Source organism: Phascolarctos cinereus, unplaced genomic scaffold, assembly GCF_003287225.1.
Source record: "Phascolarctos cinereus isolate Bilbo 61053 unplaced genomic scaffold, phaCin_HiC Scaffold_4;HRSCAF=312, whole genome shotgun sequence".
Lineage (NCBI taxonomy): Eukaryota > Metazoa > Chordata > Mammalia > Diprotodontia > Phascolarctidae > Phascolarctos > Phascolarctos cinereus.
In genome coordinates this window covers 250,080,615-250,107,812 of record NW_027555847.1, presented here as the reverse complement: position 1 = coordinate 250,107,812, position 27,198 = coordinate 250,080,615, and the positions used below count along the sequence as shown (strand labels likewise).

At 35.2% G+C, this 27,198-nt stretch overlaps 1 protein-coding gene across 6 annotated transcripts in view; it reads right to left on the bottom strand.

The window, feature by feature from the left end:
- Positions 1–27,198, bottom strand: part of DENND4C (DENN domain containing 4C) — a 123,050-nt gene that overhangs the window by 68,824 nt on the left and 27,028 nt on the right. For 4 of the 6 annotated variants that reach the window (XM_020967297.2, XM_020967298.2, XM_020967300.2 and 1 more), the window contains exons 6-10: positions 17,702–17,940; positions 15,195–15,261; positions 6,343–6,401; positions 5,018–5,162; positions 435–610 (exon numbers count right to left, since the gene is read on the bottom strand). In XM_020967297.2, coding sequence (XP_020822956.1) covers positions 435–610; positions 5,018–5,162; positions 6,343–6,401; positions 15,195–15,261; positions 17,702–17,940 — 686 coding nt within the window. Of the gene's footprint in view, positions 1–434; positions 611–5,017; positions 5,163–6,342; positions 6,402–15,194; positions 15,262–17,701; positions 17,941–27,198 lie in introns of those variants that run through there. The other 2 variants (XM_078152988.1, XM_078152989.1) reach the window with 2 other exon arrangements.

The following is a 27,198-nucleotide window of genomic DNA, read 5'->3' as shown; positions in this document are numbered from 1 at the left end:
ATTAATGTGCAGATTGAAGTTGCACTCACCTGCCTCCTACTTATGAGAAAGTATACCTACACAGACCTTGGATTGAGCTCTGAAAAATCATCTATTCCACTTCTATTGAACCAATAAGAAGAAAAAACTTCAATCAACAATTTCCAGGAATTGGTCATTATATTTCTTCCTTTTCAAAAATTATTTAAATGAATTTTTATTGATTTTTTTTTACTTTTACATTACCTAATATTTTATCAGACACTCTTCAGAGTTTTAAGTAACACAGAAAAAAATGTTTAAAAGTAAACTTACAGGGAGCAGCTAGGTGGCGCAATGGATAGAGTACCTGAAGTCAGGAGTACCTGAGTTCAAATCTGACCTCAGACGAAACATTTGACCTTGGGCAAATCACTTAACCCCAATTGCCTTAAAAAAAAAAAAGGTAAACTTACATATAAACCATATTGGTATCCAAGTCAATGCAAACAACATCCTGTGGTGGATCATAAAGATCAAAGTATCTTGAGTCAACTCCAACTATAAATGGTAAGGGAGCACTGAGCACTGCCGCCAAAGAGAGAGGACAAAGGGGAATATACGGGCACTGCCATTGAAATGGAAAGATCATCTGGAAAAAAAGAAAGTGCAGTAAAAACAAATATGAAACTCCACAGCAAAAAATGGACACACAGTACATAATTAATTTATATTACTTCAATAAAATGGAGAGGGGTAAATTAAAGTTCCCTTTCACATTTACTTGAAAGTGATCATTTCATTCCAAAAAGCAACCTGACTAGAACTTCTCATGATAATAAAGCAGCTTACTATGGGACTGCTTGATTAAAATAATTACTATCATTATTATTATTATTACTACTATTAAATAGTTACTATTATTTACCAGTGCAATACAAGTACCAAGTGCTTTTTTGAACATTTCTTCTCCAACTATTTTTGGTATCTAATGCATCCCCATTTTTAGGTGGAATAGCTAGGCCGAATGATGGAGGCTCAATGTAAACTTTGGGCTAATTTTATCAACCAACTTATTCTCTTCTTAAGTACAATTAGATGGCTGAAAAGGCTCTATCAAAAGGTAAAAAAATTGATAGTTTTAACAACAACAATTTAATCAACCAAAAGTTTCAATAAAAATAACTGCAAATAAAAGCAACAACATTACCCTCTCAACAATAATTGAATTACACATTTATTAAGCACCAATTATGTGTGTGCAAGGTTCTAAGGTTGGTGATAAGGAAAGACCCTGCCTTTATGATAGGAAGGTAGCACAAATACACAAATAAATATAATACAAAGTAGGGAATGGTGAATGAGGTATAGGAAGGAGAAAACACTTTTGGGGTTAGGGGAAAGTAATCAGAGAAGACTTCAATAAAAAAAAGGCACCTGAGATTAGCCTTAAAAGGAAGAAATGACAAAGACAACAAAGTGTGTCTCAGGCATGAGATAAAGACTATGAAAACATACAAAAGAAAGAGGCAGAATGTCGTGTCCAAGGAACATGAAGGTGGTGAACCAAGGCTGGAAAGGTAAGTTAGGGTTAGACTGTGACTGGCCATCAAAGTCCCATCACAGAGCAGTATCCCAAAGACATAGATTTTTTTTTTAAGTGAGGCAATTGGGGTTAAGTGACTTGCCCAGAGCCACACAGCTAGGAAGTATTATGTGTCTGAGGCTGGATTTGAACTCAGGTCCTCCTGACTCCAGAGCCGGTGCTCTATCCACTGCACCACCTAGCTGCCCCAAAGACATAGATTTTTGAGGCAAGATGATCAGATTTGTACTTTGGGATAATCATTTGGTACCTGTGCAAAGAACAGTTTGGAGGTGGCACAATCTAGACACAAAGAGACCAACCAGAAGTTGTTACAACAGTCTCAGTTTGAGTAAATACTGTTGACAGCAGCTTAAATGAGAGCATGCAGTGTAAGTGGAAAAAAGAGGAGGAAAGAGATGAAGGGGCAGAATCAATAATACTTAGTGACTGATGGGTGAGGAGGAAGAAATATTCAAGGGTGATTCTGAGGTTTCAAACCTCAGTGAATGCCTGGGAGGATGACAGTGACCTCGAGAGAAAATGGGAAGTTGGGAGGAAGATTGTAGTATAGTAAGTAAAGATTACTAAATTTGGCATGAGAAGACAACAGTCCAATCCCACCTCCTATTACCTACATGACCTTGGGCAAATTATTACTCTAGGCCTGTTTCTCCAGCTATAAAATGAGGGGATGAAACTAAGGTCCCTTTCAGATTTAAATCTATGCTCTTATATAGAAATCAATTTGGCCGTGTGAAAAGATGTAGAAGAGAATACTAATAATGAATTTCATGCCGGCTATCTCAAAGGAATTTATAAATTTTTTATAAATAGCATTTTATTTTTTTCTAATTACACGTAAAGATAATTTTTAACATTCATTTTTTTTAAATTTTGAGTTTCAAACTTTTTCCCTCCTTCCCTTCACCAAAATAGTAAGCAATTTGATATAGGTTATATATGTGCAATGATGTAAAACATATTTCCATATTAGTCATGTTGTCAAAGAAAAAACAGACCAAAAGGAACACACACACACACACACACACACACACACACACACACACACACAGAGTAAAAATAGTATGTCTCAATCTGCATTCAGACTCCATCAGTCCGTCCTTTCTCTGGATGTCAACAGCATTTTCCATCATGAATCCTTTGGAATTGTCTTGGATCACTGTATTGCTGAGAAGAGCTAAGTTATTTATAACTGATCATCACACAATGTTGCTAGTATTGTGTACAATGTTTTCCTGGTTCTGCTCACTTCATTTTGCATCAGTTCACATAAGGTTTTCCAGGTTTTTCTGAAATTTTCCTGCTCATTATTTCTTTTTTTGTTTGTTTGTTTTTGTTTTTATTTGGTTAGACAATGGGGTTAAGTGACTTGCCCAGAGTCACACAGCTAGTAAGTGTTATGTGTGTGAGGTCAAATTTGAACTCAGGTCCTCCTGAATCCAGGCCTGTTGCTCTATCCACTGCACCACCTAGCTACCCACCCTGCTCATCATTTCTTATAGCACAATAGTATTCCACTGCTTTTATATACCACAACTTGTTCGACCATTCCCCAATTGATGGGCATCCTCTCAATTTCCAATTCTTTGCCACCACAAAAAAAAGAGCTCCTATAAATACTTTTGTACATATAGGTCCTTTTCCCTTTTTTATGATCTCTTTTCTATACAGATCTAGGAGTGGTACTGCTGGAATAAAGGGTATGTACAGAATAAGCTTATAATTTTGAGAGGGATGATGGCTGGAAGGTTGTTAACGATATGTCTTACCTAAAAGAGAAACAAAAAAAGCGCTATACAAGCATATATCTCAAGGAGCCATTGACAAAAGAAAGGCTCCCTTTGCAGCAAAATATTTATTATGGTAGCACTGACTGTGGCAGCAAAGAACTGGAAACAAGATAGATGCCCATCCAACAGGAAACAGCTAAACAAATTACGGCACATGGATGGAATGGATGGAATGTGTGCTGCATGAAAAAATCAATATGAAATATTCAGATAAATATCAAAAGAATTATATAAGCTGACGAGAAAATATCTCCCTCCACAAGTGTGAAATATTGTACAAAATGTGTTTTTTTAATATGTTTTTGCTGATTTATTTTTTTCCTCTTTTTTGGGGGTGTGCAAATTTTTTTGTTTACAAAGGGATGGCTCCCTAGGAGAGAGAAGGGAGAGGATGTATAAAAACGAAAAGCATCAGTAAAAATGTATATATTTTTTAAAGTGCTGTGAAAAAATCCAAAGACAGAAGGATCACTTTCTGATTTGGGAAAGGAGAATGGAAAACCAAAGAGAAGTAGTGACATTTAAGCTGGAACTAGAAGAATTAACCAAAAGAAAATAGGGATTAAAAGAATGTAGAAAGATCTAATTTTCAAGGAAAGTCCTAGTAAGAGATGTCATACTTTATTGGATCTGTAAGTATAACTTTTTTTTAACAACTACCACAAATTGCTCCTCTCTACTTATCTGAATCTTACTTTTCCTTTATCATTTAGCTCAAGTTCTATTTCTTCCAAGAAATCTTTTCCAACTACCCAAACACAGTGATTTCTTCTTCCATTTAACCCTATACTCTTACATTCCTAAAGGAGTCACTTATCATTTTTGGCTTTGACACGTGTGTGTGTGTGTGTGTGTGTGTGTGTGTGTGTGTGTGTGTGTGTGTGTGTGTGTGTGTGTGTGTGTGTGCCCTCGCGCGTGCCTATCTCCCTAAGTTGTAAACTCCTTCAAGGCACAATTCTTGCTTTATGTTTTCTTTTTATTCTCCACAGTTCACAGATTTTAAGAGGTAGAGAACCTTAGAGAACATCTAGCATTTCATTTTACACATGTAACTTAAGTTAAAAGAAGAGAAATGACTTATTGAAGAGTGCATGGTTAATGAGATAGCTAAAGCATTTATTAAGTACTTACTATGGGGATTATGCTAAACCATATGTGGCAAAGATAGGACGAGAATTCAGCTAGGTTTGACAATAACTTCTGGATGCTTTCTACTGTACCAGTAATTATTTACTGTCGTTACTTATGCTAAGTATCACTAAAATTCTGCATATAGCCACTAACTGTAACTAATTTCTAGTCAGAAGAAGAAACTATGTAATTAATTGTCTCGGTTAAATGAGTCTTTAATTTGGCCAATGTTAAGTAAATATATAGACTTGCTGCTCTCTAAATATCTCAAAAAACAGAAAACAGTAACACTGAAAAATTGACCTCTTGTTCCTACCCCTACCCCCTTCCCTAAACATGCCAAACTGCAAACCACCTCTTTGCTTCGATTTCTACTTGCACCAGGTTCAGCTTTAGTACAATATAGTACGTTTTCACTGGAGTGAAAGTTTTTAAACCTAAAATGATGTTTACTTTTGGATAAGTTACTATTAAAAGACAGTTACAATGCTATAATTTCTTATAAGGGAGAATAAAATCCAAAACTTACAGCAACAACAGCTTCTGCCACACCTGTCAACACAGCTGGTCTAAGAGAATGAAGCAAGATCTTACTTTCCAATAAAACAAAAAGAAGCAGTGTTGCACAATTTTCAGGACCCAGATTCATCAACAACGTACTGAAGTCGGCTCCACTGGAAAAAATCAAAAATAAAAAAATTGATAATAATTAAATTAAGTAATACATTAAAAAACTTATTTTGAACACAAAACACATTTGGTACTTTGATTTCTTTTAGAATCCTGAGGTACAGCACTAATCTCCTGGAAATAAACAATTTAATACAAACCATCTATCTTGATGCCAATATATGACACAGAATGAAAATACATAAAGATAGCATTTAGGCATTTAAGCAAATTTTGTTCTTAATGATCACTGTTTAAAATTGTCTGCATGGCAGGCTGAATCAAGTATTTCTAACTAATGTTTGTATCCATCACTCCCATTGTAAAAGGCTAAATTTGTATTCCCGCTTCCTTATGATAAATGTTATTAGTGATGAAAAATAAATTTGCTTGTGGTAGTAAGTGTAAATGACAAAATTAAGAACGAGACTTAAAATTTAACTTTTTGCCCTCCAAAAGAAATGACGGTTGGGGGGAAAAAAGAAAGTCTTCAAAAACCATTGTTATAATTGATACGGTTTTCAGAATTCATTTTACATTAAACTATTTTCTAGATCATCAGCATGAGTTGCACAAATTAATATACTTTTGACCTTAATGTCATAACCCAAGTTATACTGAAAACTGGTATAACAATATAAATATATTAAAAGTTAATTTGTAAATCCCCAATCTTGGGTGAATAAAGGTTATGTCCCATTTTGAGCCCCTAATTACATGACTTTTATTGTTTATGTTTATTTCTAAGTAAAGAAAATATTGTTCATCACTTGTTCCAAAACAGGAGTCAGTGAGGGAAGGGGCAAATTTTAGGAGTGGCTCATAATCCATACATGTTTTTATACAACATATATTCTGACTAAAAAAAGCAATGAGACAGATATCTGTAAGCCACATTAAAAATCAGTCATATTACTTGTCATAACACATATATGGGCAAATATCATGTTGAGAAGCAGGTTTATCAGAACAGCTGTGGAAAAAAATCACTAGCTTTTGTTCTTATGTTCACAATTCAGTTCAGATGACAATCATGTGGCATAAAATGAAATGCTATCTAGAAAGACTGGTAATTTAATTCCTTTGGTTTTATAGAGAAGTACTTAACTTACTTAACCTAGTCCTCAAAACATTAAGATTTTGCCTTCTGATTAGTGATACATAATTTTAAATATCATTAATTACCTTAGTGGTAAAGGTGTAAAAACCGGCTGGGACAATATTAATGCATCATGGACTGATAGCTGTGAAAAAGCAAGACAATATCTGAATTGGCAAAGCCAATGTTATAAACTAAATATTTACATTTAAGTTAAACAGTTTGCCAATATAACAGGCAGGAAGGTGGAGTCAAGGTCAAGCATCTATCATAGGAAGACCAGTAAGCCATATTTACTCAATTTATTAAAACGACTGAACAAGCTACTGAAGATTCAAATGAAGAATGAGGTTTGTTCTGTCCTGAAAGGAAACTAATAGAAAAGATGAAGTGACAAAACAAGGAAAAAGAATTTGAATAAAAAGGTTCTAATGAAGTGGAAGGTGCTAAGTACGGGCAAAGAGTTCCCAAAGTGAGGTAACAAGAACTACCAGCAAGAAATAAAGGACTGAGGATTTTGCACCTACAAGATATGTAAAAAAGGATAAATTTTGCAGTGATATGTTTGCAAAGACCTATTTGTCTTTGAACAACAGCCAAGGAATTATTATCTCTGCTCAAAATTTAAGCTCCATGTAGGAGAGAAGGGAAAGGGGCTCAAAGAACATTTCTTAACTCTCCAGGTTATCAGGGAGAATGAAGCATTTCTTCAACCAAACAAAATGAACAACACTTCAATATGAACAAGTAAAAGGGGCAGCTAGGTGGCGCAGCGGATAGAGCACCGGCCCTGAAGTCAGGAGGACTTCAGTTCAAATCCAGCCTCAGACCAAACACTTGATGCTTACTAGCCATGAGACCCTGGGCAAGTCACTTAACCCCAACTGCCTAAAAAAGAAAAAAAGAAAGAAAGAAAAATATGAACAAGTAAAGAAATCTGAAGAAGCATAGGAGAATCCTGATGTCAGGAAGTTGGGGGGGGGGGAAGTAACATGAGAAGTCTTTCCTGATGCACCAGTCAGCTAGTGCCACCCCCAGTCATATCTTCACTTTTTTCTGTATACATTATGTATCTGTTTATATATGTGTCTGTTTGCGTATTATCTCCCATTATAATGTTTCTCCTTGAAGGCAAGAATTGTTTATCACTTCTATCTCTAGCCCTTAGCAGTGGCTTAGAAAGTAAGCACTTCAAAACAACAAAAAGTTGCCAAATAAAGTAAAACGAGAGCAACAAGGAAAAGAGAGTTAAGGAAAGAATCCCTCACAGGAAAACCCTAAGAAAATTGAAAGATCTGAAGTCACAAGTAGGCAAAAAAGAAGTCCAACATAAGAACAAATACTGTAGAAGAAAACAGAGTAGAACTCTCCAAATCCAAAAAAGAAAACTGAAACAGTAAATTGAAGAAGAGAAAACGAAATCCAGGCCTCAGACACGTAACACTTACTAGGTGTGTGACACTTAACCCCAATGCCTAGCCAAAAGAGAGAGAGAGAGAGAGACAGAGACAGAGAGAGAGAGACAGAGACAGAGAGAAGGGACATACTTGGAAGAAGTTCCAGAGTGTTTTAGAATCACAATGAGGTATAAAGGAATACAGGCCATCCACAAAATGGGAAATAAGGTGAATGAAGGAAGAAAATTCAAGACGATCATAAAAAACAAGTAGGAAAGGCAGTTGGAAAATCACAGTGGAGCAGTAATCCCTGTGAGGAATAGAGTCAATCAGGAAGACAGTTAAAAAACTGAGAGGTGGGGGGGAAGCAAAATAAAAAGATATTCAACTGAACAACAAATACTTGTTAAGCACCTATTACGTGAAAAGAACTGTGTACAGTGCTGATACAAAGATAAAAATCAAAGTCTCTGCCTTTAAACACTATTAGAAGAATATAACGTATAAAAATACAGTAAAAGGAAAACTAAAGAACCACAGACAAAAACGAAATAATCCTGGCTATCAAGAATCTTCCATTTTATTGATGAATACAACACTGATAGATTAGATAGACAGATAACATAATATAGAATACAGAAAGTACATAAATATGTATATGCTGAACAAAAACAAGAAAAATATGAAGATGGTTCACTAGGAAGGGCACGAGCAGCTGGGAAATTGGGTAAGACTTTGTCTAGAAAGCAGCACACAAAATGATGTTTCTAGAAAATGTCCTGCCTACAAACAAAAGCAAGACACCAAGCCCAACAAGCCCAAAAGACAAGCTGAGAATTATTGGTCTCCCAAAAGAACATGAAAGGAAAAAACTCACTGAATCCATAAGATGTCAAAGGGAAATACTCAATTTAACTTAACTAAAAATTACAGTTACCAAGTTACAGGTCTTCATAATCAAAAGGACAAAGAACAAAATGTTGTAAGCAGCCAGCAAGAAGTAATTTTTCAAACAAAGAAGGACAAATCTGATTAATGCAAGAGTACTTTATCAGGATAAAAAATGAAAGAGGCTAGAATGAAATATGCTAAAAATAAAGGAAAATCTCAAGGTTATCAATGATCCTGCCTTCTCAAGCTACAATCCTAAATTACTTCCATCATGAAAATCAACACTGGTAGCCATAACAACAACTAAGGTAGTTAAGAAGCTTCCCCAACCCCCCACAGCCAGTTCCTACTAGTTGTTACACACCCAACTGACCCCACCCTCATCAACCACACCTCTAGAAAGGTAAAGTGGAGCCCCATTCTACTCTTTACCTTTGGACTATTTACCTCTTTAACAACAGTCACTAGGCACGGGCCATTTGCCCTACCAACACTTTCTAAGAGGAAAAAAACAAACAGCATTTATTAAGCACTAACTATGTTCCAGTCTCTGTGTCATCATGGGCTTTGCCATCTGCTCTGATGACTTGCCTGCCACGTCCTTAATAATGCCTGGTCTTTACATCTGCCATGAAGTCAACCCTACTTCATGTGCTGTCTCCCTCAATTAGAATGTGAACTCCTTAAATGCAGGTGCTGGCTGACTTCCTTTTCTTTTAAACAGAGGGTTTAGCACATAGTAAGCACTTAATAAATGCTTTTTGATTATTTTCCATTCCATTTGTTTCTAACAGCTAGAGGAAATCACATAATCATGTTCCCTATATCTATATATAAATGTATATTATCTAGTCTCAAATAGGCTCTTACTGTATGTAGCAAGGCAATTTTACTTCTTCCTAACATTAATATTCTCCACAAAAATTTTTCAAACGCTTCTCTTTTCTTCTATCCTCAAAATATCCCATAAGACTCTCAATCTCTCAGTTGATGACCTCACCTCAATCATTAGCAGACAATATTGTGACCACTTTCTTTCTTCTCATCTCGTCCCTGACATGATCCCCCAAGGTGGCCCTTCTTATTGCTGAAATCAAGCCCTCTACACTTCTGGATCTCACATGCTTCCCATGTTCTCAACCATACTACCTGCCCCTAACCATCCCCACTTGTTCTCTAACCTTGAAACTCACTATATGAATTATTTCTCTACTACCCACAAACACGTCCCCCATTCTTAAAAAACTCTCATGAAATTCTACCATCCTTGCTAACTATCATAGTATATCTTTCCTCTCTTTCTTAGCTAGCGCATATGACAGAGTCATCTACAACTGGTACCTTAATTTTCTAATCAACAAGTTCCTTAAACTAATGAAATCAGAGAAAAAGTCTCCTGTTCCACAGGATTTATATAGATGAAAAAATATGGGCTGGAATTAAAACTATTCAGGCTTCATATGACCCCTGAAAAGCCTAAATCCAAATCATAATTTCATAATGGCAAACCAATAACATTGGGAAAGACAATGAAACTACATGTGATTAAAGGGACCTAAGATAATTAAACAATTTCAGTAGGAAATACAGATGCAGTGAATAGCAGAGTAGCCTAAGTCTTAAAAGACTGGAACAAAACAAACAAAAAAAGATCTAAATAGTAAGATGCTAATTAAAGTTGACCGTAACAGTGTGTACTCAGTTTGACAAATACAACAAAGATAAACAAGACAGAAATTACAGACTTTTAAGGTAACAGAAGGCATCTTCAGAATGGAAATCAGAAAATGTTCACATGCAAGGGGTCCATGGAATTTATTTTAAAAAATGGATCATATGTTAAGGAACAAAGAATTCAAATTAACACAGTAAGGCAGAAATCATTAAATACTGCCTTTACCAATTATAATGCAGTAAAAATCATAATTAAAAAACAATAATAGAAGGTTTAAAAGACATTAAAACTGCTGTCCTAAGTAGTGAAGGTAAGAGAAAAAAATGATAGTAACTAACAAGTATACTGAAGAGAATTATAATGAAACAATATACCACATTGTGAAGGTAGCCAGTATAGTTCTTACGAAAAAAATTTACATACCTGAAGGCCTATCAGTAAAACAGAAAAAAAGACTGACAAAGCATGCAATTTTTAAAAAACCTAGAAAGTCCCTTTCCATTATATTCATATATTACATAATAATTATACCTTAAGAAAAAAAAATTTTTTAAGGAGGCTTCAAAGAACCCTAGAAAGACTCATATGAACTGAGTGATGAAGAAGGAAGTGGACAGAATCATATATTTATATAGTAACAACAACTCTGTAAAGACAAACAACTTTAAAAGACAAATTTAGATAAGCACAATGACCAATCACAATCCACTGATGAAGAATGCTGCCAATTTCCAGACCAAGCAAAAGATAACAGACTCAAGATGTAGAATGAGACACACGTTTTTGGAATGTGGGAATTTCTTTTATTTGACTAGGCATATTTGATACAAGGGTTTTCTTTTTTTGTTTGTAATAGTACGGGGAAATAAAAGAGAGAAACTACATGCTTGTCAATTTTTTAAAAATAATTAAAATTTAAAAACAGAAAATCAATGAAAATGGCAGAACAAGCACTATGCAGATTATGGAAATTCAAGAAACAAACCGAAATGGAAAGTTATTAATAAAATGAATTGTTTAAAAGACGTAAAAACTTGAAAATAATTTAGCAAAACTGATTTTTAAGAATAGAAAAATACATTAACTAAATGAACAACAACAAATGCAGAAAGACATAAAGAAAATATCAAAAATTACTACTAAATTATATGGCCACCAAATTAAAAACCTAAACATGCACATTTCAAAAAATCTATGCAATATCATAAACTTAACAAATTAGGAAAGACAGTAAAAAAAAATTGCAAAAATTCAGTACTAGAGGGACTGCAGATAAATAAGCATTCTAAATCAATACTAATGGACCCATGATTTGGTACAATCATTTAGATCTACAACTAGAATATGACTGTAAAAGGATATATTTTATTTAAATGAAAAGAATTAGTAAGGAGAGGCTAGGGAGAGGAACAGAATATCATTGCACATTAAGAAGACATACTCAAAGTTGATAAAACGTGGTAATTGTCAATATTAGAAGAATTGTGGAACGATGAGTACACACTAATATATTGTTGGTGGATCTATGAAGTGGTGCAAGCATTTTGGAAAGTAATTTGAAATTATGCTAGCAGTATGACTAAAATGTCCATGACATCTGAACCAGAGATTCCACTACTGAGCTTATACCCCTAAAGCAGTCATTGAAAAATGTCTTCATACACCAAAATATTTATAGCAAAGTAGATGCCCATCAATTGGGGAATGGCTAAACGAACTGTGGTACATGAATGTAACAGCATTCTATGCTGTAAGAAATGAGAAATGTGTTAAGTGTAGAAAAGTTTGCAAAGACCTATACTGACAGATGCAGAGTAAAGGAAACAGAGTCAAGAAAACAATACAGAATGACTAAGGCAACGTAAATAAAAAGAACCATACAACAAAAAAAATCAAAAGTGAATGGAACAAAATTATAAAGATCAAGCAGTCCTTAAGAAAGACACTCCTAACCTAACAGTTTGTGAATGTGGGATGTCCACAGATGCTATGCATTGCACATGTTTTCAGAATTTTTCAGTGTTATCAATCAGTTGTGTTGATGTTTTCTGTACTTCTAAAAATATATGGTGGAATATCTGGAATAACTGTGATGATATAAGAAATAGAAGATATCAATAAAAATTTATTTTAAAAAAGAAGATATACTTATATGGCAAAATCTAAGAACCTAAAGAGGAAAGCATGGTGGAAAGTGTTTTGATAGAAAAAGTGGAAGCACAAACATAAGAAATATTTTTCATTACAATATATTAGAGACCATATGGAAAGAAAGAGGAAACATGCTAAGAAGTCGAAAAAACATCACAAGAATAACAGAAGGACAGCAAGGAATGAGAGATGTAAAGTATCTGGACATCTGTTGAAGTTCTGTCTCTATTTAAAGCACAGCAGCCAACAATTTCTTGAGTGGCTTTAACGATTCTCTCATCTTTCAACTCATGGAGAAAGCAATGAGGGCAATGTATGTTCTGGACCTAATTCTCAGCAATGAGTAAGCAACTATTCTATCACAGAACTTATGAAAGAGAAAAGGAAAGCTAAACATAATCTGATACATACCCTAAATCTGCAGAGAGAAGACTTCAAAAAGGTTCAAAGCAAGGACAGGTAATACCTTAAAGCACTATATAAATGTCACCTAATTTCTGTTTTGTTTTATGCATTAAACCTTATCTTGTAACAAAGAAAAACAACTGAAATTTTTAAAAGACATGGAGGCAGCTAGGTGGCCCAGTGGATTGAGCACTAGTGCCCTGGAATCAGGAGGACCTGAGTTCAAATCTAACCTCAAACACTTACTAGCTGTGTGACCCTGGGCAAGTTACCTAATCCCAATGGCCTCCCCCAAAAAAAAAGACACATGAAACCTAGTTAACAGAGAATAAATAGGAAAATGTGGCATTGTAATATAAGAATAGTGTTTGGGTTACACTTACTAGCTGTGTGACCCTGGGCAAGTCACTTAATCCCGACTGCCTCACCAAAAAGCAAAAAAATAAAATAAAAATAAAAAATGTTTGGGGTGCTAAAGATGAGAATGAAACTAAGAGAGAGGTGACTGACTAAGCAGAATGACACACTCTTGGACTTGGCCAACTTGTTTCTGCTCTGACTACACACATTTGTTATATTCCCCTTCCTCACATTCCCCCACCCCCACTTCCCAGAGGTAGCAGAAAAATAAATGCTTAATAATTGAAAGAAAAAAATCTAATTACCAAAAAACATAAAAGCAGAACATTTAGCAATTTATGATAAAAATTCCTTTCTCATATGCTACTCTAACACACAAAACAGAGATAGGTGTGGGCTAGATTATATTGTAATTAAGTACATTTGGAGCTAAAGAATAAACATTCAATTGCAAAATAATCTCTACTACAGAGCTCCAAGAATCTCCGATTGTCTCAGTGATGTTTAATATTTTTATCAATGACTTAGACTAAATATACATTGAATCTGCAGATGACACAAAATCAGGCAGGATAGTTTACATAATGGATATCAGAGTCAGAATCTCAAAAGATTAGAATACTGATCCAATTCTTAAAAAAAAAAAAGACACTTAACAGTGAAGATGTGACAGCCAAAAACTAATGTCATGTTAGACTACATTGAGAGGAATATTGCCCAGGACTTAAAGAAAGTGTTATGCTTATTAATATTCTACCCTGGTCAGAGCACTTCTCACATACTGAGTTTAGTCCCAGGCACCATATTTTAGTGAAAACACTGATTATGCAGGTCCAGAGGAGCATGACCAAGACAGTGCAATGCCATATAATCATGTCATATAAGACTCAGTTAAAAAGAACTGGGGCTATTCAACCTGGCTAAAAGAAGAGCCTTCAAATATCTGAAGGGCTATCACATGAAGGGGATTAACCTATTCTGCTTGCCCCCAAATGCCAATACCAGAAGAAAAAGATGGAAAATACTACAAGGTAAATTTAGGCCTGATAGATGGAATATCATCCTAACAATTTTAGAGCTAGGCAAAAGTGGAATGGAATGACTCCAGAATCTGTGCGTATCCCTCCCCGAAGATCTTTAAGTGAAGACCCCTCCCCAGAGATCTTTAAGTGAAGACTGGATAACTGGATAATTGTACGTTACTCTGGTAGAAGGCATTCTTGTTTAGATACCATTTGGAAGAAACTTCCTTGGATATCCCTTCCAGGTCAGATTCTGTGCCACTATAATTCTGTTTTATAGAAATAGTTTTGATGTCAAGTATACACAGTCTTGTAGCATCTCAAATTCAAGCAATAGCACTGAATGCAAAATATATAAATCCTTGAAGAACTATGGGATTACTGACAGACTGACTCTCACTATCATACCATGCACAATCTTTATAAGGAAACTCAACAAGTTATTTTTTTAATTTTTAATAGCTTCTTTCTATTTTAGAACAACAGAAGAGAAAGAGATTCAATATGCTTCATAAAACCTAAAGGGATTTATTTTTAAAATATAGCCCATATATTCCAAATGTAATATTCAATACAGCCTCTAATAACAAAGAATTTAAATATTCAAAATAACACAATAATATGATACCTATGTCAGAACAGATACGAAAACTTTCTGTTTAGCTACGTTTAAATCATAACATAAGTGCAATGAGATCGTATATACATGTACACACACACACACACACACACACACACACACACACACACACACACAACAGAGCCAAACTGAAAAACCAAGTTTAAAATTGTGTTTTTTGCTGATTCTGGGTAGTATCTACCCCACATTTACAAAGTACAGAATAAATATGTAAAAGAAAAATAAGAAAGGAGATAAAGCATTATGATGCTTTGGATGCAAGACTAAATATCATTTGTTCAGTAAATCCTTGAATTTGACCAAAGAAATAACTTGAATAAAGAAAAGAAAGTTAACAGAAATCCGTATTTCACACCAACATCCCCCACCCATGCAATACACCCCTTTTTTTTATTACCTGAACAAGAATTCTTGGTCTTTGTGGTGATGGGAAAGGGATATTTTGCATGAAATGTGAGATGTGCCTGAAAAGAAATTCAAAACATAAGACTTCCCCCTCATATTTAGTTAATTTGACAAGTTCTATCTAAACACAGTAAATATTAGCTTTCATTTATATTTCTATGTTTCATAGTCTTAGGTGGGCACAGGGTCAAGAGTTGTTTCTTTCAACAACAAATATTCATGAACAATCATGTAGTAAAATATACTTAAAAATAATTATGCAAAAATTGAAGATTTCATTATGGAAAGGTAACCTTCAGACCCACCCAGCAACTCCCCCTTCCCTCAAATTTCAAATGGTCCTTAATATAAATAAATTTGAACCCATTCAAACTGATGAAACACTTGAAAACAGCATTACTGTTAAAAGAAGATTTTGTAAAGGTCAATGAAAAATTATGGAACCAAAGAACTAGGATATTTTTTGGAACCTCAAGTTATTTTATGCTTTTATTCTAGCAATCTAGCCAATCTTCTCCATAAAAAGATGGATGACATGAATACAATGCTTTAAAGAGGTAGATTCATAGCTTCCACGATGCTAAAGAGGATGGTGGCCTAAGAGCATCTAATTCAGTGTGATTTAGTGATAAGTTACCTTGGAGTCAGAAGACCTGGATTCTAGTGCTGGCTTTACTACTATAATCTTGTACAAGCCACTTAACTTCTGTCTCAATTTCTCTACTTATAAAACAAGAATACTAACTTTTTTTTTTGACAAAACATTTTATTTCACATCATAGCTATTAAATTATTACAGGAAAAAGGAAACTACAAAAATCCACTGAATCAAGGTTATCACTAGCATTACTATTAATGATCAAGTTTTACTCTATATATTGATTTTGTTACTGCAAATACAAATTCATCATTTTTAAGAAACACGGCTAACTATTTACTTGTAAACTCTCTAAATGGTAAGTACAACGTTTTATTCCAAAGATTTTATTATTGCTGTAGTAATTTTTTCCATTTGAACATTATCAGGAGACTTAAATATATACTTTTTTCTTTAAAACAGAGCATAAAGACTATTTTGGTCCCATAAAACACATACTAAAATTCTTGGAGAAACTAAGGTAATTTCGCCAAGCAACCCAGATATGTGAAAATTTACCTCCTTAGTGACAGGAAAACTAAACAGTACAGTACAAATATTCACTTACATTAAACATATCAGAATTTAATAAGAAAATGAGGACATAAAAGTATATTTCCTGATATTATTAGTAATATTATCTAACAAAGGATTAAATTTTTAAGTAATGATTTTATTGCAAATTAAGAAATTATTAAGTTAATACCATGTCAATGCACTGCCTAAGCTGGTATCACACACCTGTATCAATTTCAGGGTAGCCGAGCTGATTCTAGAGCATAAATGTTAAGTGCTACTTTACTCTGTACACTATTACATTTTTATCTCATCTTGGAAGACACAATAGCATTCAAAGACTATAGAGAACATAAATATAAAATGACTTTATGATAACAGCTTTAATAGAGCCAAAGATATTTCTAGGGTGTAAGACAGGATACATAAATTACAAATATAGTGTAAAACAAGATACAAAATGCTAAGAAGAACAAAAGAGATTTTATTTTTAAAGAAAAGCTATTACATCTTTATATTTACTGTGATTGAAAACTTCTAAATTAAAGAAGTTTTGAATATGAATCATAGGTGAAATTTGTAGATTAGCCAATGCTATAAACTTAACCAAAGTTGTTCAAATTTTAACTTGTTTTCCCTACTTCCCCTATCATTAATACTCTCTATAAAATTTCAGGACAAGAAATTTGTGCCTGTATATTACAAGGCACAATGAGACATCGTATTTTTCTGTAATGTTGATGATTCTCTTACTAATCTGAATTTTCTTTCTCGATAGTTAAAATTTTCCCACTCATTAATCATCTCTTTTGTTATCTGAAGACAGACCAATGGAAAATATATATTACAGAAGATATATTCTGAAGTATATATAAAAATACAGGTATATACATATATAGCAGGGCATGGGTTTTCCTTTCTAGCTCTGTTCTTCTCAGGCTTTACTACTTTTTGTTTTTTGGTTAGGCTATGGGGTTAAGTGACTTGCCCAGGGTCACACAGCTAGTAAGTGTTATGTGTCCAAGGCCAGTTTTGAATTCAGTTCCTCCTGAATCCAGGGCTGGTGCTCTACCTACTGTGCCACCTAGCTGCCCCATTCTTTTCATTTTTTTATCAAGATCTCTATGAGTTTTTGGGGGAAGGTGGAAGGGTAGATGGAGAGATGACCACTAAGATCCCTTTCAGTACCAAGTTTATGATGCTGATTAATGCTGCTTAGTTGCTGTGCTGAAAATTAACAAAGAAACATAAATTTATACAGATACACATACATAAAATATATACACCTAAGTTCCTATGTTTTCAATATCAGTAACCTCACCGAAGACACTTGAAGACATACATACTTTTCAATGGGAAGAGGATGAGGTCCAGAAACTGAAAGTTTGTAGATAAACATAAGAAATTTTCTAAAAGCTTCAAAGAAAGGCCAGCGTGAGAGCAGACATATGCATTTGTTTGAATTGATGGATTTGGGGACCACTCTTCTTTCCACAGGTGTCAAAAGGCCCAGTTGCATAAGCTGCTTTTCTGTTAGCAGCTCCCGAGAATATGGCTCATAAAACTGGATAGCAGCACCATAGACCTGAAAGATAACAGAACATTCATCCTACTAAGGACATAATTAACTTTGAGGTTATTAACATAAGCTAATGTATTTTCTCAAATGAAGTTAATTTTTAAAAATGGCTTTAACCTCAGCTTGGATATTCTTTATATACTCTTCTATATTGCTATATACTCTTTATATACTTTATAAATTCTTCTGTATTTATATAATTCCCAACTTATAATTAATTTTAAAAATACAAATAAACTAGAAAGAACAAAAATTAATACAGTACAAATATACTTCCATAAGATATATCTAGCTAATATCTAAAGGAATACTATTTTCCTATTGACATTACTAAAAATAATCTATCTGAGTTGTAGTGCAGAGAAAATTTTTAATCCAGTAGGCTTAAAATAAAAAAAAAAACCTATTTAAGGAACACCTTTTAAAATCATACTTTTAAAGAAAAATCTTTGGAAAAAATAATATTCCTGATTTTTGTGGGACTGTGATAAACAGATGAATTTAAATATATTAAATATTACGTGCCAAGCATTGTGCTAAGTGCCAAACATACAAAAACAATAGAAATCAAGTCTCCACTCTAAAAAAGCTTACATTTCTAGTTGAGGGAGACAATAAATATATGAGTGTTCAACTTCAGTATGGACAGAAAAGCCTACTCAATCTTAAGACTGAGCTTCAGAGCAAATGGAAAGATCCAGTGGTTCAGTGGGCACAACAGCCAAGTATCTTGCAAGCCTGCCAACTCATTCCTTTACTCACCAGAAAATTCACTGTTTAACACCTCATTATTGAAGAGGAAGGCCAAGGACGCCATCATCAACCTTGTGTCCTGACAACTGTAGAAGGACTCATAGTGTAGCATCAACCCTCTCCAAATCTCACAATCCGAGGTTGGGAATAGGCCAGGACTTTCCTAGGTATTATCACTATAGTTAAATCTCCCATTATTAGCCACAGGGCCATCTCCAGTTGTCCTGATCTCTATTTTGCCACTGGATCCAGATAGCTCCAGAAGAGAAAGTGGGGCTGGTGACTTTGCACAGCCCTCCCTCACTTAAATCCAATTCACTTGCAAGTCATGGCATCACCTTCCTGTTGTCACTGTCCTCTTCAAGAACTGACAAATAACAACAAAGCACTTCTAGGGGCTGAATACTTGATGTGGAACTCACTCCAGAAAATGCATAAAGAATCTCTTCTATAATTTCTCATTCTTTGTGACTCTCATTCATATATTCCTATAATCCCTCCCCTGCCAGGCAATGCAATGTGTTGAGCCCTTCTTCTAGGTCTCTTGACTTATCCTTTCCTTTGTTCTAGTAACGTTTTCTAGTTGCACGTCATTTTGACAAAATTCTTAATGCTACCTTCGGTGCCACCTAGGTGACCTGCAATGGAATAGATTAAGTACACATACAGAAGTAAATGATCCCAGTAATCAAGTGTCTGATAGAGGCAGCTAGATGGCGCAGTGGATAGAGCACTGGCCCTGAACTCAGGAGGACCTGAGTTCAAATCCGGCCTCAGACCAAACACTTGACACTTACTAGCTGTGTGACCCTGGGCAAGTCACTTAACCCCAAATGCCTAAAAAGTTAAAAAAAAAATCAAGTGTCTGATAAATAAACCCAAATATCCAAAGCTTTGGGGGTAAGAATTCACTATCCGACAAAAATGGGTAAAAATGGAAAACAGTCAGGCAGAAACTAGGCATAGACCAATATCTCAAACAGTTTACTCCGATAAGCTCAAAACGGATACATGATTTAAACATAAAGGGTGATATCACAATAGGTCTATGGAAAAGGGAAAAGTTTATGACCAAACAAGAATGAGAGAGGACCACAAGAGGTAAAACAGATAATTTTGATTACATCAAATGTAAAGTTTGTTTTGCACAAACAAAACAAAAATATTAATAAAAGCAGTGAACTGGGAAACAATTTTTGTAAGGGAAACTGAGGAGGATAGATTCCCCCCCAGCCCTCTGTGTAACCATCTCATAACCTAATGGTGTAACTGCCTCATGACCTGACATAAAAATAAAATTGTAGTTACCAATGAATGGCCAGGACCACAGAGATGGAACATTAAATAACCAACAAACTATGTTACTGGGAAAGCAATTCATCTCAAGGAACATTTTTCTTGAGAAAGGTATGTAACTGTCCAAGGAATTGATCACTCCTTGGAGATTTATACAACAGATATTTGGGGCTCTGATCAAGCCCCAACTTTTGCTAGAATATGTGTTTGGACTTGAGCGCTCACTAAGGGTACGTACACAAAACAAAATATTAAGATTGTCTTTCCCTAGTTTACATAGATATAAAAGGGGTAATTTGGAAAGGGATTTTTGGAGTACTTTGATGTCAGAGATAGGGACGCCGAATCTCTGTTGTGGTCAGAAGTTGAATATGTGCATGGCTTCTACTGAGTCAGAGCAGGATGCCACCCCGTTGCCTCCCTGACCAAGATTTCTTGGCCATTCTTCAGTCTCCCCAGCCTACGAGGTGCTTGAGCTCACCTGGTCAGTGAGTGTGTATTCCTTCTTTTCTTATTCCCCCTTTTCTTTATTTTGATTACTTATTATACTGAATGTTTTTCTCATCTTTATGTGTGTGTTTTGCCTTAAGTACCATTAATCATTGTACAATAAATGTGATTATCTGTTAAGTTTATACTGAGTACGTGTTATTATATCTTGAGATCTAAACCTAAATTGAAATTTCACATTAAGTAATCCTTTCAATTACAATTTTACAGCACATTTCTCTAAAAAAGGACTCATTTCTCAAACACACATGGAACTGAGTCAAATTTCTAAAATTTATAAAAATAAGATCCATTCTCCAGCTGATAAATGGTTAAAGGATATGAACAGGCAGTTTCAGAAGAAATCAAAACTATCAGTTACATGAAAAAATATTCTAAATCACTAATAATTAGAGAAATACAAATTAAAACAACTCTGAGGTACTAACTCATATCCATTATTGGCTAACACGACAGAAAAGGAAAATGAAAAAATGCTGGAGAGGATATATAAAAATAGGTACATTAATGTACTGCTGGCAAAATAGTAAACTGGTCCAAGCATTCTCCAGAACAATTTGGAATTATGCCCAAAGAATTATAAAACTGCAAACCCTCTGACTCAACAACACCACTACTAGGTCTATATCCCAAAGGGAACAAAGAAAAAGGAAAAAAATCTATATGCACAAAAATACTTATAGCAGCTCTTTTTGTGGTAGCAAAGAACTGAAAATCAAGGGTATGTTCATCAATTGGGGAATGGCTAAACAAGCTGTGTATATATGATTGTAATGGAATATTATTGTGCTATAAAAAATTACAAGCAGGGGTACATAGGCGGCGCAGTGGATAAAGCACTGGCCCTGAAGTCAGGATGACCTGAGTTCAAATCCAGCCTCAGACCAAACACTTGACACTTACCAGCTGTGTGAACCTGGGAAAGTCACTTAACACCAACTGCCTTAAAAAAAAAAATTACAAGCAGAATAATTTCAGAAAAACCTGAAAAGACTTACATGAACTGATGTACAGTGAACAGAACTAAGAAAATGTTGTATACAAACAGCAATACTGTTTCATAAAGAACTATGAATAAACTACTGCTATTCTCCGCAACACAATAATTCAAGACAATCCCAAAGACCTAAACATGAAATGTATTATTTGCCTCGAGAAAGAACTGATATTGTTTGAATACAGACTGAAACATGCCATTTTCATTTCTTTCATTTTTTTCTTTTACGCCAGTTTCTTATGCAAAATGACTAATATGGGAATATTTTACATAATTGCATATGTATAACCTCCATCTGACTGCTTACCATCTCAGAGCTGGAAGATGAGGGAGGGATACAATTTGGAACTCAAAACTTCAAATAAAAATGTTAATACAAAAAAAAAAAAAAAACGATGAGCAAGATGGTTTCAAAAAAAACCTGGGAATCCTTATATGAACTCAAGCAAAGTGAAGTGAGCAGAATATCAGAAGAACACCTTATATAGTAACAACAACATTGTAATGATGATCAACTGTGAAAGATTTAGCTATTCTGAAGACAATGATCCAGGACAATTCCAAACGACTCATGATGAAAAATGTTATCCACCTCCAGAGAGGAAACAGATGAACTTTGAGTGTAGTCTGAACCACAATTTTTTCACTTATTTATTTTTCTTTTTTGCAACATGGCTAATGTGGAAATGTTTTGATGATTTCACATGCACAATTGATAGCACATTGCTTGTCTTTTCAATGAGTGGGGGCAGGAAGGAGAGAATGTGGAACTCAAAACCACATTTGTAAACAAGTAATAAATTTATTTTTTTAATTTAAGAAAAAACCCAAAGATATGAATGATCTGCATAATGAGTAATCCTAATCAACTGCATTCACTCAGTCTAGAAAACAGATTTTCGGGTCAGAGTCAAGATGGTACAGTAAAAGCAGTGACTTGCTTGAGTTCTCCCCCAAACCCCTCCAAATATCTATAAAAAATGTCTCTAAACAAATTCTAGAGCAGCCGAACCCACAAAAAGACAGAGTGAAACAAACTTCTAGCCCAAGACAACCTGGATGGTTGATTGGAAAAGTCTATTGCGCCAGGCTAGGAGAGGAATGCAGCTCAGTGTGGGCACACAGGCAAAGACCAGGCCTCTGGGAACCTGGAGCAGGAGTCAGGGGACTGAATCATGGGCAGCTCTAGCTTTTCCAGATTTGTCAACCCACAAATACCAAAGACAACTTAGAAGATCAGTAGGAAAGGTCTATTGGACCGCGGTGAGAGAGGAGCCCAGGGCAGTGGCTGCTTCTGGAGCTCTCAGCCCCACAGATGGAGGGGGAATTGAGTGGCTGATCAGAAGGGGATTGCATGGATCTCTTTGCTGGTGCTAAGGAAGAATTCTCTTGCTTTGCCCACACTCGGAAATGGGTGGCAATCCTGGGGCAAGGAAGAGCATGGAAGTGGTGGAGCTTGTGGTGGCAGTAGAAAGGGAATCCTCTTCACAATTCCAAGGCAGAAAAGAGGGCCTGTGGTCACTCACAGACCACAGCACAGAAGTAAACACCTCGCCCTTGATCATACCACCTTGGAAGAACTGAAAATTTACAGGTCCCTAGAAGTATCTCTGAAAACAGCTGCACAAAACCCCGAAAGCTTGGGACAGTACATTCTCCACACTGGAAGCAGACCCCTAACTTAACAAAGAGTTTAAAAGTCAAATAATTGGCTAGGATCATGAGCAAACTTCACAAAAAAAGTCAGACTACAGAATCTTTCTTTGGTGACAAAGAACAAAACATACAACCAGAAGAAGACAACAAAGTCAAAGCTCCCACATCCAAAGCCTCCAAGAAAAATGAATTGGTCCCAGGGCCCGGAAAAGCTCAAAAAGTATTTTGAGAAGCAAGTAAGAGAAGTAGAGGAAAAACTGGGAAGAGAAATGAGAGTGATGCAAGAAAATCATGAAAAACAAGTCAACAGCTTGCTAAAGGAGACCCAAAAAAATACTGAAGAAAATAACACCTTAAAAAATAGCCTAACCCAAATGGCAAAAGAGGTCCAAAAAGCCAATGAGGAAAGAATGCCTAAAAGCAGAAATTGGCCAAATGGAAAAAAGCCAACTGAAGAAAAAACATCCTTAAAAATTAGCATGAAGCAACTGGAAGCTACTGACTTTGAGAAATCAAGGCATTGTAAAACAAAACCAAAAGAATGAAAAATTAGAAAACAATGTGAAATATCTCATCAGAAAAACAACTGACCTGGAAAATAGATCCAGGAGAGATAATTTAAAAATTACTGGACTACCTGAAAGCCATGATCAAAAAAAGAGCCTAGACATCATCTTTCAAGAAATTATCATCAAGGAAAACTGCCCTGATATTTAGAACCAGAGGGCAAAATAGAAATTGAAAGAATCTACCAATCACCTCCTGAAAGAGATCCCCAAAGGAAAACTCCTAGGAATACTGTAGCCAAATTCCAGAGCTCCCAAGTCAAGGAGAAGATATTGCAAGTAGCCAGTAAGAAACAATTCAAGTACTGTGGAAACACAATTAGGATAACACAAGATTTAGCAGCTTCTACATTAAGGGACCAGAGGATCTGGAATATGATATTCCAGAGGGCAAAAGAGATAGGATTACAGCAAAGAATCACCTACCCCCAAAACTAAGTATAATCCTTCAGGGGAAAAAGTGGAAATTCAGTGAAACAGAGGACTTTCAAGCATTTCAAGGACAGAGCTGAATAGAAAATTCAACTTTCAAATACAAGACTCAAGAGAAGCATGAAAAGGAAAAAAGGAAAGAGAAATTATAAGAGACTTATTAAAGTTTAACTGCTTACATTCCTGCATGGAAAGATGATATTTGTAACTCATGAGACGTTTTTCAGTATTAGGGTAGTTAGAGGGGAAAAATATTATATTTATAAATGGGGGGGGAGAGGAAGGGCAGGCACAGGGTGAGTTGAAGATGAAGGGGTGATATCTGGAGAATAAAATTAAGGGGTAAGAGAGCATTATACTGGGAGAAGGAGCATGGAAGAGGCAGAATGGGGTAAATTATCTCGCATAAAACAAATAAAACAGATAAGAAAAGGCTTTTACAGGAGGGGAAGTTGCTGGGGGGTAGGGGGAGGTGAATCTTATTCTCATAGGATTGGGCTTAAGGAGGGAATAACATACACACTCGATTAGGCATGAAAATCTATCTTACGCTACAGGAAAACAGGGGTGAAGGGGATAAAAAAGTGGGGGGGGTATGGGAGGATGAGAAAGGGGAGGGCAGATTGGGGGAGGGGGTAATCAGAAGCAAACACTTCTCAGGAGTGACAGGGTCAAAAGAGAGAATAGAATAAATGGGGGCCGGGATAGGATGAAGGGAAACAGAGTTAGTTTTCCACAGCATGACTACTATGAAGTGTTTTGCATGACTACACACGTATAAACTGTATCGAGTTCCTTGCCTTCTCAATGAGGGTGGGTGGGGAGGGAGGAAGGGAGAAAATTTAGAACCCCAAATTTTAAAAACAAATGTTAAAAAACTGTTTTCACATGCAACTGGGAAATAAGATATACAGGCAATGGGGTACAGAAATCTATCCCACCCTACAGGAAAACAGAAAGGGAAGGGGATAAGAGGGGAGCAGAGGAGATAGAAGGGAGGGCAGATTAGGGGAAGGGGTATTCAGAATGCATGCCATCTTAGGGTGCGGGGAGGGACAAGATGGAGAGAAAATTTGGAACTCAAAATCTAGTGGAAGTAAATGTTGAAAACTAAAAATAAATAAATTAATTTTAAAAATCTTCCAAATGAAAAAAAAGAAAGAAAATAGACTTTCTTCATCCACTGGGATTTTCCTATGGACAGGTACATGTTAACTCTTGAATGAGCATGATTTCTACCTCTTTTGGAAGATTATGCAATGTCCCAGGGCTTGATGCAATTAACATAGTATCATGTGCCAACAGAAGCAATCTACAGGGATTCTATCTTCCATTTAGACTCTGTGCTGGACATCTTCCAGGAAGTGTCCAACTCCTTTATGGGGCATACAATATTACATCTTCACATTCACATTAATAAGTCAAAGGATCATAAAAAAAGTTCTCTCTTTTGTTGCCTCTCCTAAGCAATTTTAACATACACATGTGAAATACGTTATCAGAGGAATGACATTAAGGTGGCATTTTAACTTATTTAGATCCTCACAATAAGCTGATTGGGGTATTCTATACTTTGTGTCATGCAGTCAATTATGTGATTGTAAAGATATGGCACACTGTAGAATATTGTCTATGTGTTCCCTTTTTAAAAATAAATTTTCTCCATTATGAATCTGATAAACATCAACAAGCATGAACATTTCTATGTACGAGAACAAAGAGGGACCGTACATATGAAATTCTGACTCTGTATTGCATAGAGACTATAATAATAAATTTAACATGACAGTAACAATACCATCCAGCTTTGTCTGTGTCCCTTATGAAGGTCTTTGGGTACTATTTTATATTTGTAAAAAAATTACATTGACACTATTCTTTATTTTTCCCTTTTTTGGGGGGGTGGAAGGGCAGGGAGGCAGGGAAGAAAGGCAATGCTATTACCATTGCCTAACTTTCTCCATCACCATAAACCTAAATAAAAGTCTTCTTTTGTAAATAATAAAGTACATTAAAGCCAAAAATTTGTATGTCTAATCTGTACCTTTCAAGAGACCTGAGAGGCCATCTATTCTTATCCAACTACCTCACTTTGCAGAGGAAAAAAGTCAGGCCCAGAGAGGTTAATATAGTTAACTATGGGCACACAGTTGATAAGTTTCAGAGTCAGGACCTAAACCTACACAACAATGGAACAACAAAGTAACACTTTATTGGATTATTATTTATTACATAGTTCTAGCATATGACACTGAATTCTATAGAATTTTCACAGGTAACCAGAAGGAAATTTCACAAGAAGCAGCAAATTTAAATTCTACTTATGTTCTATATAATCTAATTTTCTGCAAATGTTTTAGTCCTACAAAATCACAGATACCATCACACAATAATTCTGTTGTCAAATATGACACCTCACATGATTTCTCTGTAAAAATAAGAGAGCATGAGTTTTTTTTAATGGCAAAATTACATAAAGTAGAAAATTGATTTTGCTTTTTGGAAATACAATAGCACCATAAATTAGCAAACATTATCAGAAAATGCACTGATCACTGGATAACTCTTAAAATAGCTTCTCTACACACTTGATACAAAATTGATCAGCCTCAAAAGGGAACCAGAGAACAAACCCTATCACATTTCCTACATTCCTATCTGCCAGATTCAAAAGTCCTCAAAAAATACTAAATATGCCAAGCAAAGCAACTGACCTAACATATTCTACCAGATGAACACATTACTTTGCACAGAAATTCTCAATATTTCACTTTAGAAAATTAAAATTTAAACTTTTTAGCAAGGTTTCATGTACTTGATGAAGCTTACAATTTGTGGCTATACATTTATGGTGATCAACTAGATGAGAAACTAACTTGAAAGAAATAAAGCATATATCCTTGGAAGGTCAACTTCTATGAAGAGCTATGACTGATTTATAATTAGGCATTGATTAGCTGTAACATCAGCCAAAGCAACTCTCAACAACTAAGTCACAAAAAGACTTATATAAGCTGTAAACAAAGACTGAGTATTTAAACTGATTTTAAAAAA